Source organism: Phaseolus vulgaris, chromosome 1 (genome assembly GCF_051622355.1).
Source record: "Phaseolus vulgaris cultivar YP4 chromosome 1, ASM5162235v1, whole genome shotgun sequence".
In the NCBI taxonomy this organism is placed as follows: domain Eukaryota; kingdom Viridiplantae; phylum Streptophyta; class Magnoliopsida; order Fabales; family Fabaceae; genus Phaseolus; species Phaseolus vulgaris.
Window position 1 is genome coordinate 10,692,277 of NC_143498.1, and position 12,717 is coordinate 10,704,993.

At 33.5% G+C, this 12,717-nt stretch overlaps 2 protein-coding genes across 3 annotated transcripts; both read right to left on the minus strand.

Moving 5' to 3' along the window:
* Positions 1-299: 299 nt before the first annotated feature.
* Positions 300-2,177, minus strand: LOC137813514 (putative receptor-like protein kinase At1g11050). Its single transcript, XM_068615824.2, has one exon. The coding sequence runs from the start codon at positions 2,142-2,144 to the stop codon at positions 360-362; it is 1,785 nt and encodes a 594-aa protein (XP_068471925.1). The 5' UTR covers positions 2,145-2,177; the 3' UTR covers positions 300-359.
* Positions 2,178-9,474: 7,297 nt separating this feature from the next.
* Positions 9,475-11,796, minus strand: LOC137813515 (putative receptor-like protein kinase At1g11050). 2 transcript variants are annotated; one of them, XM_090300146.1, is made up of 2 exons: positions 10,491-11,796; positions 9,475-10,411 (listed from the first exon to the last, which is right to left on the minus strand). In XM_090300146.1, exons 1-2 carry the CDS (start codon positions 11,707-11,709, stop codon positions 10,407-10,409), a joined length of 1,224 nt encoding a protein of 407 aa, XP_090156272.1. In that variant the 5' UTR covers positions 11,710-11,796; the 3' UTR covers positions 9,475-10,406. The 2 variants fall into 2 exon arrangements, with proteins under 2 accessions (XP_090156272.1, XP_068471926.1); XM_068615825.2 differs by having other exon boundaries at positions 9,475-11,796.
* Between the last annotated feature and the right edge of the window lie 921 nt (positions 11,797-12,717).

Here is a 12,717-nt window from a genome sequence, read left to right on the forward strand (position 1 = left end):
GTTGACTCGCCAACCTTCACCTGACTCTTATACTTATAAGGATTTACGAGTTAACCTTAGAGTTTGATAACCTTGATCATGATAGACGCTGGGTTAAATCTCAAGCAACCAAACAAGAAAGGCAAGTTTTTAGTTCCAATTGTAATTGAACAATTTTAAAATTATATTGTATCACATATGTAAATTTGTGAAAATAACTTTTTTAATATATGATTTGTTAAATAATATCTCAAATTTGAATGTTGTATATATAAAAGAATTGTCAACTTAACCAGGTACCTACTTAAGAAACTAGAGTAGAGTTTGAATCAAATTTTGTATAGTAAGCTTGATTAAGATGAAACAAGTGGCTTTGATCTTCAACCACTTCTCTGCAAACCATGCAACAGAGAAGATTGAAATGACGCATGACCTAGTGGCACTGGTCTGTCAGGTAATTTGGGAATGTCAATGTCACCTTCTAACATCTTAAGGGCCTCAACAATAGTAGGTCTTAACGCCACTACAAAATGAGCACATAGCATTCCAACATGAACAAACCTTTCCATAATTTTTACTGACCCTTCTCTTACTGATTCCTCTAAAATTTCCTCCATCTTTCCAGATTCTGCAAGTGCCCATACCCAATCTGTAAATGAATCCGTGGATGAATTCAAACTATCAAGCACTTTTCTTCCACTCATGATTTCTAGAATCACAATACCGAAACTGTACACATCACTTTTCTCACTTAGTTGCCCATATAACGCATATTCTGGTGCTACATAACCATATGTGCCAACAACCCCTGTAGTGAGATGAGATTGGCCATCATTACCCTGCTTGGCCAACCCAAAATCTGCCAATTTAGCATGCATTTTGGAATCCAAAAGTATGTTGGTAGCTTTTATGTCACGATGATAAATTGGGGGTTTGATTTCATAATGCAAATAAGCAAGCCCCTTAGCCACATCAAGGATTATGTTCTTCCTTTGTGGCCATGTTAGCTTATTAGCACCATCACAACACAATCTGTCACTCAGGCTGCCATTAGGCATAAACTCATAAATCAAAAACCTCCTCTTACCTTTCAAATTATCACTTGTAACACAACAACCCCGAAGAGCAAGAAGATTCCTGTGCTTTATTTTGCTTATGATCTCCACTTCATAGCAGAACTCTTCATCCCCTTTAGTTTCCAAATCTAAAATTTCCTTAACACCAACCACAGTGCCATCTGAAAGAGTCCCTTTGTACACCACCCCATCACCACCTTTCCCAATCACATTACTCTCTGAAAATTTACTCGTGGCACGTTCAAGCTCTGATATGTGCAGCCATTTAGCACCTGTGCCAGGCAAAACACCAGCCCTAACCTCGTTTTCAACTTCCCTGCGATGAACATTTTCCTTCCTTCTCTTATCCCACTTCCTGTACACGACCATCAGAGCAAAAGCAAGCACAACACTAATAACAACACCCAACAACGTAAAAACAAGCATGATCACTTTCCTTCTTTTGTTTGATGACCCTCTTGTTACTACATTAGATGGTTCTGGCAGGTTAAATATGCATCCAGTAGTGCTTAGATCTGTTGTACCAAACGGATTAGCGACAGCTGCAGCATATAAAACTATGTAGTAAAAACATTCGACAGCATTAGCATTTGGGTCAATAAGTGTCAGATTGGACTTCAATTCTATAGCAACGTCTGAGCAAATTCTGCAGAGATTTTGGTCCTTTAGGTCCCCTTTGCATGATGTTTTGACAGGGCTATCCATGCCCACCTTTTGGTTCCAATCTTGTAGAGTTCTAATCCCTGCACAAGCTGAAGAGTTAGTGACAAATTGGGTTGGGTGAGGGAAACAAAGAGGGACTATGGTTGGTTTTACTGAGATGGCTGCAAGGTGGTCTTTGAAATCAGATAAGCAAGCGGAGGAAGTGTTTACATCAGGAAGGTAAAATATGGATGTTTGTTTGAGATGTTCAGCAAGGCCTATGCCGAAGATGCTGGAGAGTGTTAGGCAGCAGGGACTTTTGTTAATAGGGTCTTTGCAGATTGAAGTGTTCCAGGGAATGGTCTGAACATAGGTGAGATCCATGGGGCATGAAGAAGATGCAGCAGCTATGAGAATGGTGAAGAGCAACATGAAGGTAAGAATCATCTTGTTTAAAGCAGACTCTTCTCCTTTTCTTCTTTGTATGCGTATTCGAGCCTCTGTATTATTATATAACAGCAACACACAAGATCATTTTAACATTTTTAAAAGATAATGAAAAATATTAATACTAATAATAATACAAAGAAAAAAGATTAAATGATTTTTAATAAGTTAAAATTAAGTCAAACTTAATAATAAGAATTAAATTTTTATTTCCTTTTTTTTTCTTTTAAGGATATCATTGGAAAAACTTTTCCTATAAGAAAAAAATAAATAAATATATCATTCATTTATTTTATTTTCTTATGAGTATTTTGTGGAATAATTTGTTCAAATATATTTTTATTTTCTCTCTTAGAAATGTTTGTAGAAAACTTTGTTCAAATATATTCGTAAATAAACGAGAAGCATAAATAAACATTTTTATTAGAAGTTTTAAATGAAAAATATGAAGAAAAAATAAAATATTTTTTTTAAAAGTATTTATTATAGGCTTGAATACATTTTTAGTCTTATTATTCATTTATTTATTTGGTTTATATATTAATTTAAAGTTCAATTAAGTTTTCAATTAGATTTCATTATTTATTTTTATTCAATTTGCATTCAATTAATTGGGAAAATAGTTAACAAATAAATATTAACAATTTTATATTTATGCATAATGTATTATAACCATTATGCAGTGACAGTTTATAAAATTAATAATATTAATTTGAACCGCTACAAATTTTTAAAATTAAGAGATTTGATTGAGTATTTAAAAAAATTATATTACTTCCTTTTTAAATTAAGAATTTTTATTGAAACTTTTGTTAATAGAAGAACTAAATTAAACAAAATATATAAATAATAGATAAAAAAAAATAATTAAGCCTTTATTGAATAAGTTAAAATTTAGATCTTGAAAAATTTAATAAAAAATATTTTCTATGGATTAATTTTAATTTATAAAATAATTTTAAATAGCTTTTTTTTAGGAAGTATTTAGGAGTATTTTTTTCTATGCGTATACCTATGTTTTACGGGTCAACCTTAGCTTGCTTTGGCCAAAAGACACGTTATGTTGAAAATAACATCGAAAATGTATGTTTCTTATAAGTGATTTATCTAAAGAACTTTTCTTCTTTTCTTATTATTTATATTTAAAAAGTGTATTTTTTGTGGCTTTGGTTAAACACAAAACAGGCGTACCAATGCAATAAAAAAAGTTTGTTTTCTCTAAAATAACTTAATAAAAAAATATTACAAATAAGGTTCAGTTAAGAACTAATCACTATCAGAATTAGTATATTTTAAATAGAAAACTGACAAAATTGATTTTTAGAGTCGAGATACTAACAATTATTCCTCTTTAAAACCAATCTTTAATAATTAATTTTTAATTTTTGGTATTTAATCTTCAATTTAAACTAAGAAATACATATATAAAATATTCTCCGAAACTCAAGTTAATATTGTAGTATAGTACTTTCAATATAAAATTGATGTATATTTGATGATTTGGATGGATGAATGCAACTGCTTATATAGGTTTCTAAAATGAATTTAAGTTTTAACAAAATATCAAATAAACAATATCATAATAAAATATTTTCTGTACATTTTTCACATATTTGTTTTTTTTTTTCTTTTTCACTTTTTTCTATAACTTTATTTCCTAGCAACAATGTGAGAATTAGCTTTTCAGCTGGTTTAGAAAATGCTGAAAAGTCAATGTAAAGATACTAACGTCAATTCTGATTACTACTTTTCTTTGGGGTTGATTAATGGAATGCAAAAAATATTTCTTTTTTCTAATCCTTTATTTTTTGTATGTATCAGAATTAAAGGGTGGTAGATATTCTATTCCGTGAAGCAATGGTGTTTTGCTTTCTTTCTTTAACGATATTTTTTAAGTTTGATGAGATGATTTTAATCCTTTCATTAAAGTATCTTATTTACATTTAGAATCCTTCACGAATGAAAACATCATCAGATCTTCAAAGGTGCTTTTAAATTTACCTGCAGACTTGGTTAAGCTCGTGAAACAGAGAGGTCTCCACATCAGACTTAACCGTTGCATTTCTTTTTGTATCATCTGGAGTGTGAGAATTGAATTTTTGTATTAGAGAAAACTTACTTTAAAAAGTATTTTATCTGTGATAAGAAGACTAAGACCTACCAAAATTTGTTTGTTTTTCTACTGCTTTAGTACTTAAAAGAAAAAATGAAAAGAGGAAAAAGAGTTTCTCTTTTAAGGTCAACTTAGTAGTTGTTTTTCCTATTTCTAAAAGAGATTATTTTTCTCTTTGAACTTAGAAAAAAGGTGTTGTAATTTTCTTTCCTTTAGTCAAATTATATTATTGCCTATTGTATGTTTTGCTCATTTTTTCTCATCTTGTTTTATTTGTGTGTTTTCATGATTGCATTCCATTGCTATTGTCACTAGAATAATCTTGTAGAAAAAAAATTGAGTATGCTTTGTGAATGCAGCTAGTGCGATTTCCACATCAAAAAATAATTACTATTGTTACTCGATATAGAGTGTGGTAGTCTGAAAGTACATGTCAAGGAAAGGTTTGACGAATGAAAGACTTAGTATTTAAGTGTGTCCATTAATAACCCACCTCTCTTGGAATTTACATGGTTTACTAGTTCACGATTTATTTTCACAGTTCTAGTAAATAGTAGTATTTATAGTAAAATGTGCATAAGTCGATTTTAAAGTCATGACAATAGTATGAGATAGAGAAGTTCAATGAGAATAATTTCTTGTTGTGAAAACTAAAGATAAAGACAAGTTTGAGAGAAAAGGAATTGTGCAGATGCAATTGAAGAAATACTTGTGGACATCATAGATCAAAGGTGGAAAGAAATTAACGAGAATGCTATCACAAATTTGTACTTAGCAATGAAAAATTCAGTTTTATTTATCGTTGCGCAGAATGCTATTGCAAAAGAAATTTGGGACACTCTCATCAAATATATGAGGCTAAGTCACTTCCCATAAGAATATTCTTGAAGAAGAAACTCTATACTCTTCAAATGACTGAGTACAATAATCTGAATACGATATTTGCCCAACTTTTACTAGTAAATTTCAACATAGTTAAAAATCAACATGCACAACTTCTAGTTTAGAGTTTACGTAATTCATGTGGTGAACTCATCATTAATACTACAAATAACAATATTGATGGATACCTACACTTTGAGGATGTTGCTAGAGTTATTCTTGAAGAAGAATCCAGGAAGAAAGTAAGGTGGATAGTGATAACATCCTCTTTATCCAGTTGGAGTTTTCTTGGACATAGGTTGGAGTTGGCGGAACCAAATGAAGTAGATGAGTCTAGGAGAGCTCCATTGGAGCCATGGATTCCTTGGAGTTTTCGTGATGTGTGGGGAGAGTGATTGGTTCGGCCAAATCACTGGGAGAATGAGAGAAGAGACCAAAAGATGTCTATCCTAGAGAGGCTAGACAAGAGAGTGCATAAGCTTGAAATTTGACAGCATAACACTCATATATTTGATCTACCAATTCATGATCCAAGCACCTCAATTTATAAATGAGAGGATCGACCAAGCTACAAGCAATTGGTGGGAAAATTCATATGCAAAAAGGTTTGAATTAGGCGCCTAAATCAAGTCACAAGGCAAGCATGAGTAAGGTGTGCACCATGTGACCTAATTAGGTCTAATGACCAACCTAGGTTTTAATGTGGGTTGCAATTAAGTCCAATTATACTCTAGGTAGGTTTTAGAAACCTAACCCTTTCCCTAATCTACTCAAGGCCAAACACAAGCCAAAATCCTACTATACTTTTAAGTAAGAAAATTAAAGTCCTACTCTAGAAATTACACTAGGTTATGGCACCTTTAAACATGTATAAAAGGGTATCTCTACCATCAGTAGTAGAGTTTCAATCTTATTATCTTCTTCTTGCCATAGCTCTAATGGTTGGTCTTGAGTTAAGGCCTCTACCATCAGATATGGTGAAAAGTTCAAAGCAAGCAAGTTGGGAAGTTCACACAGGGATTGGTTCTACACTTATGAACCTATCATAGTTGGATCCGTTTTAATGGAAAATGATCATACCATAAAGATTGTTGTTGTCAGTATTATCAAAATAAAATAAAAAAATGTTGGTATTTCAAAGGGGGTGAAATGTAAATGACTTGAAAAAAAATCTATTGAACAATTAGTTGACATCGGATGTAAGATCCATATTGAAGTTGGAATCTTAAAGGTGGTGAGAGGTAATTTGGTAGTGATGAAAGCAAAGAAGATCATGGCATTTTGGGGGATGCGTTGCAAAAGCATGTTCAACAATATTGCATTAACAAGTTAAGAAGAAGTGGTGATGATGTGGTCTTGTAGATTTTGGCATATGTTAGAGAAAGGTCTAAAAATTATTGAAAAACATAATTTCTTACCCAAGCCCAAAAAGGTTGTTTTACTTTTCTACGAGCATTATGTGATAAGAAAGCAACATAGTTGAAGTTTGCTAGAGTAGCTAATAGAAGCAAACATATATTAGATTTGATTTATTCTTATGTGTGGGAATCACTAGTATTATCCCTCGGAGGAGCAAAATATTTTATATCAATCATTAATGATTACTCCAGGAGAATGTGGTGTACCCTATTAAAAGAGGAAGTCCGATGTGTTTTTAGTATTCAAGAAATTCAAAGCACGAGTAGAACTTGAATCTACAAAAAGAATTAAGTGTTTGAGGATAAATAATGGAGGAGAATACGTAGATGGAGATTTTTTAGCCTTTTACAAACAAAAGGATATTATGAAACACTTTTTTATTCCACATACACCTCAACAGAATGGTGTGGCAAAGTGGATAAATAAAACTCTCTTGATAAAACAAGAGCTATGTTGAGAACAGTGGGAGTGACCAAGTCATTCAAAGCAAAAGCAGTTAAAATTGCTTATTGTGTGATAAAACGATCATTGTCAACAACAATAAGTTTAAAGACACCAATGGAGATGTGGAATGGAAAACCACCTAATTATTCTTTCTTACATGTGTTTGGTTGTCTTGTTATGCAATGTAAAACTCCCAAGAAAGAACAAAGTTGGATCCAAAATCTAGGATATGTATATTCTTGGACTTTGCTGATAATGTGAACGGGTATCGACTGTGGGATCCCACTACCCACAAGGATGTTGTAAGCAGGGATATAATTTTTGCAAAAAATGAACTGAAAAATAAGCAAAAAAATGATAATTTTACAAAGAACATTGCCATAATATAGATAGAAAAGAAGCATGTGGATGATTCTTTTGAGGCAGAATAGGAGCATGAAGAACAATAGCCAAATGAGGTTAGTAATGGAGGACTCTGATGATCAACATAAGAAAAGGTTAAACCATCTTGACACTTAGAATATGCTATGATAAGCCATGATGTGTGTTGTCTTCTAAATCAAGAAGGAAAGCCTTCAACTTTTCAAAAGGTTATGAGTGGTTTAAATGCTTCATTTGGACAACAATGATGCAAGAAGAAATAGAGCCTCTTCACATAAACAAGACATGAAAGCTTGTTGAACTTCCAAAAGATTAGAAATCTATTGGTTGCAAATGGATCTATGTAAGATCAAATAACATGACAATGATCAAGTGAAACAATATCATGCTAGATTAATAGTAAAGGGATATGCTAAAAAAGAAGACACTGACTTCACGATATTCTCGTCAAATGTTAGATTGACAACAACTATAGTTATTTTGACCTTGTGTACTGCATTTGATTAACATCTTTAGAAATTAAATGTAAACATTGCTTTTCTTCATAGAGAACTTTAAGGGAAAATATATATGTTCCAACCAGAAGGCTTTAAGAACAAGAAAACTTGATTTGCAAGTTGACCAAATCTCTATACGGTTTAAAGCAAGGGCCCAAATGTGGGTACAAGGGATTTGATTATTTCATTATTAGCCTTGGTTATAATAGACTGAGTTCAAACCATTATACCTATTACAGTAGGTTTTTGTTGTGTCTGGATGACATGTAACTAGATGGACAAGGCTGCAAGGTTATGTTTGAAGTCAGATAAGCAAGTGTAGGGAGTGTATTTGAGGCGTTTAGCAAGGCCTATCATGAATATAGAAAGGAGAATTAAGCAACAGGGATCCGTATTAGGCTTCTTATCTATTGAGTCTTTGCAGACTGAAGTGTTCCATGGAATGGTTTGAACATAGCCGAGATCCAGGGCATGACATGAGTAGGATGCAGAATCAGCTATGTATATCAAATAATTAATAGCAAATAAGTATCAAATAATCTACGTGGGAAGTGCTTATTGGTAAAGCAGATGGCAAAAGCAGTGAAGTCTTGCCAATCTGCACCTCCTTTCTTCAACTTCATCCAGTTCCCACCAACATAACTTGGCTAGTAAAAAACTTGCACAACCAAGTTGTATTATTAGGTACATTCATAAACTAATGCTATAATAGTATTGATCAATACTAATTGCAATCAAGGGGTCAACAGAATTAGCACAATTAAAACAAACTATAATAGCCTATTTGCTATGTATATAAAATAGGAGGACACAATTGAGATGATCATTGCAACTTGTTCACTAGCAGGCTTTACAATTTAAGTGGGAAAGGGTGATTAAGATCCTTCTTTGAGTCATACCAATGACAGTGTCAGTGACACCACCACAACTGTAGAGATGGATCCTAACTAACACCTCACACACATGAAATCAAAAGTTTTGACTTGTTTGAGATTGAAATAATCTTCCATTCCATCACTAGTTCTTTGTCAACATCGAAACACTACATTTTTATGTAAAAGAAATTTTGGTCTGAAACTGCCAATAATCTTTTTATGAATGAGTAATCAAGGAAAGAAACCAAACTCGCAGAGTAACGAGCTCTTCAAAGGAGATGAACAATGGAAAGCAAGGAAAGTCACACACAGGGTAATGAAATTTCATGAGGAATTTTTACTATTTCATATAAAATCTTTGAATATGGACAGCATTCTAATTCTCAGGAATGAATAGAGCTAGTGTACAAAATAAAAATACTTAAATAATCGTCAATTCCAGAATGCTAAATCGAGTTGAGGTGAAAAGTTATCCATTTCTGTTTCTAAATCACTGCTAAACTAAAATGTTTGACGTTTTGTTTTACTTATTTGGACATGCTACAACTTGGAAGCTTCAATTATCATGAAAAGCCATTACCATATCATGACAGATAACATACACTAACAAATTATGGTATTTCACTTTTTTGAAGAATCAATTTTGGTTTCTATTTATATATTCTGGCGGTTTTACATAACAAAGCATCATATGTACAAATTAAATTCTGAAACCAGAATTTGATGCTAAAAAACAATCACATATTGTATACCATAAGCAAGCCTTCTATAGATTCGACAGATACTTCTGGTAGCATTTTGAAATTCTGAGAACTAATTTTGGAAGACTAAAATAAAGCAAGGTTTGAGGAACCTAAAATATATTTAGTCCTTATAACTAATTTTCCTACTCTTAAATATACAAATATTTTTCAATATGATTTTTTCTTTGAACTTTACTAGTAACAGTGCTACCTAATTCATAAAGAAACAAACCTGTATTTACATTTTGCCCATACTCAAATAAGGTAAACAAGTGGCTTACATGTTCAACCACTTCTGGGTAAACCATGCAACAAAGAAGATTGGAAGGACTCATGACCCAGTGGCACTGGTCTGTCAGGTAATTGGGGAATGTCAATGGCACCTTCTAACATCTTGAGGGCCTCAACAATAGTAGGCCTTAACGCCACTGCCACATGAGCACATAGCATTCCAACATGAACAAACCTTTCCATAATTTTTTCTTGCCCTTCTCTTATTGACTCATCAAAAACTTCCTCAATCTTTCCAGATTCTGTCATTGTCCATGCCCAATCCGTAATTGAACCAGCAGATGAATCCAAAGTATCAAGCACTTTCCTTCCACTCATGATTTCAAGAATAACAATACCGAAACTATAGACATCAGTTTTCTCAGTTAGCTGTCCATACAGAGCATACTCTGGTGCTACATAACCATATGTGCCAGCCACCCTTGTGGTGAGATGAGACTGATCCTCACAACCTTGCATGGCCAACCCAAAATCAGCCAATTTAGCATTCATTTTAGAGTCCAAAAGTATGTTGGTAGCCTTTATGTCACGATGATAAATTGGAGGTTTGATTTCATAATGCAAATAAGCAAGCCCCTTAGCCACATCAAGGATTATGTTCTTCCTTTGTGGCCATGTTAGCCTGTTAGCACCATCAGAACACAATTGGTCACTGAGACTTCCATTAGGCATAAAATCATAAACCAAAAACCTCCTCTTACCTTCCAAATCATCACTTGAAATGCAACAGCCCCGAAGAGCAAGAAGATTCCTGTGCTTTATTTTGCTTATGATCTCCACTTCATAGCAGAACTCTTCATCTCCTTTACCCTCCAAATAAAAAATGTCCTTAACAGCAACCACAGCACCATCAGAAAGAGTACCTTTATACACAACTCCATGACCACCTTGACCAACCACATTCGTCCTTGAAAATCGCTCAGTGGCACGCTCAAGCTCCGCTACGTGAAACCATTTTACACCAGCATTAGGCAAAACACATGCCCTGACCTTGTTCTCAATCTCCCTGTGATAAACACTCTGCCTCCTTCTCTTATCCCACTTCCTGTACGCAACTATCATAACAAAAGCAAGCACAACACCAATAACAGCACCCAACAACGCAAAACCCAGCTTCCACACTTTTTCTCTATGACTTGACCCTTGTATTACAACACTATGCTCCAGGTCCAGTATGCAACTCGTGGTGCTTAAATCGGTTGTACCGTACGGGTTAACAGCAGCTGCAGCATACAACACTATGTAGTAAAAACACTTTGTGGGGTCAGCATCTGGGTAAATAGTTGAGAGCGTGGAATTGAGTGTGGAGGCAGCATCAGAGCAAAGTCTGCAGCGAGTATTGTCTTTGAGGTCCCTATTGCAAGTTGAGTTCAAAGGGGTATCTGGGCCCACCTTGTTAATCCAATCTTGGATGGTTCTGATACCTGCACAAGCCGAAGAGTTGAAAACAAAGCGTGTTGGGTTAGGGAAGCAAAGAGGGACCATGTTTTGGTTGATGGACAAGGCTGAAAGCCTGAGTGTGAAGTCATGTAAGCAAGTGGAGGAAGTGTTTGCATCGGGAAGGTAAAATATGTGAGTATCTTTGAGGCGCTCAGCGAGGGCAATGGCAAAGACACTCAATAGTGTGTCGCAACAGTGATCCTTGTCAATAGGGTCTTTGCAGATCTCAGTGTTCCAGGGAATGGAACCAACGTAAGAGAGATCCATGGGACATGTGGAAGATGCTGCTTCATGTGTCAACATGGTGAAGAGGAACAGCAAATGAGGAAGGAATAGCATCACTTGCTTATCCTTAGTTGAGTTTGTGGTGGAGAACAAACACTGATTTTGGACCCATTGGAACCTTAATAGAAGGTAGAAATTTTTTTGATGCAGAGTTTTTTTTTTTTTTTTTTCTATGCAGGCGCGTGCTTCTTGCATTAATCAAAAGCCGCGTTACAAAATGTGTGCTTCACTCAAAAGTCATGTGTTTACTGTATAGATGAAACATGGAGTAATCTTTGGGTAAGGAACGTATCAGGTTTGTTTTCCAATAGAATTGTAAAAGCGGATGAAGTGTGGTGGGCGGTGGGTTCAAACTGTAAGCGTGTTAAGCTATTATTATCATGGGAAAGCGAACTCTAACCAAATTTTGTAAACTTTTCAATGCTCTATACTCCAAAAGCCTAGTTTGTTAGAGAAGAAGAATTTGTAAACAAACAAGGAAAATGAAAAAGAAAATAAATAAAATATAGTATATTAAGTTCGAACTAGTGAAATCAACAATGGAAGTGAGAAATAAAAGGGTATACCTTTACCAAATTTGGATTTGCAATTTTGACAAAAAATAATGTCTTCAATATGTTGGAGATGAAACTTGTATTTGATGAATCTAATCCACTTTTGTAAATGAAAGATCTTATCATCCGAAGGAGATAACAAATGTGTACTAGTGTATTGTATTATATATGGTGTGTATGTTTTTTCATATTAAGATAAATAATTCATGAAGATCCAAGAATAATGTTTTAAAAATGTTTTAGTCGAATAGAACTTATTATTGGTATTAAAGAAATTTCAATGGATTGAAATTTCAGTGAATTTTATTGTGTTAAAATTTGTAATTTAACATGTTGAAATCTCTTTAATTATGTTTTTAATAAATTAGAGATTCAAATTAATCCACTACTTTTGATGTAAGTGAAATCAATAAGTTGAAATGAATTTTGGAATCCATTAAAAATAACATAACAGTTTTTTCTATTAGATTTATAAACATATCTTTTTGAAAATCATTCAACAAGCAATTTTAACATTTTCAAAGAGAGAGCTTATTGATTTTTGAGACCACATTTTACTTTGAGCGAAAGTTTTTATTCTTCGAGCTTTCTTCTGGTATTCTTGGATTACATATTTTGATTAAAGAATTTTTTTTTCCTGAATTTCTAG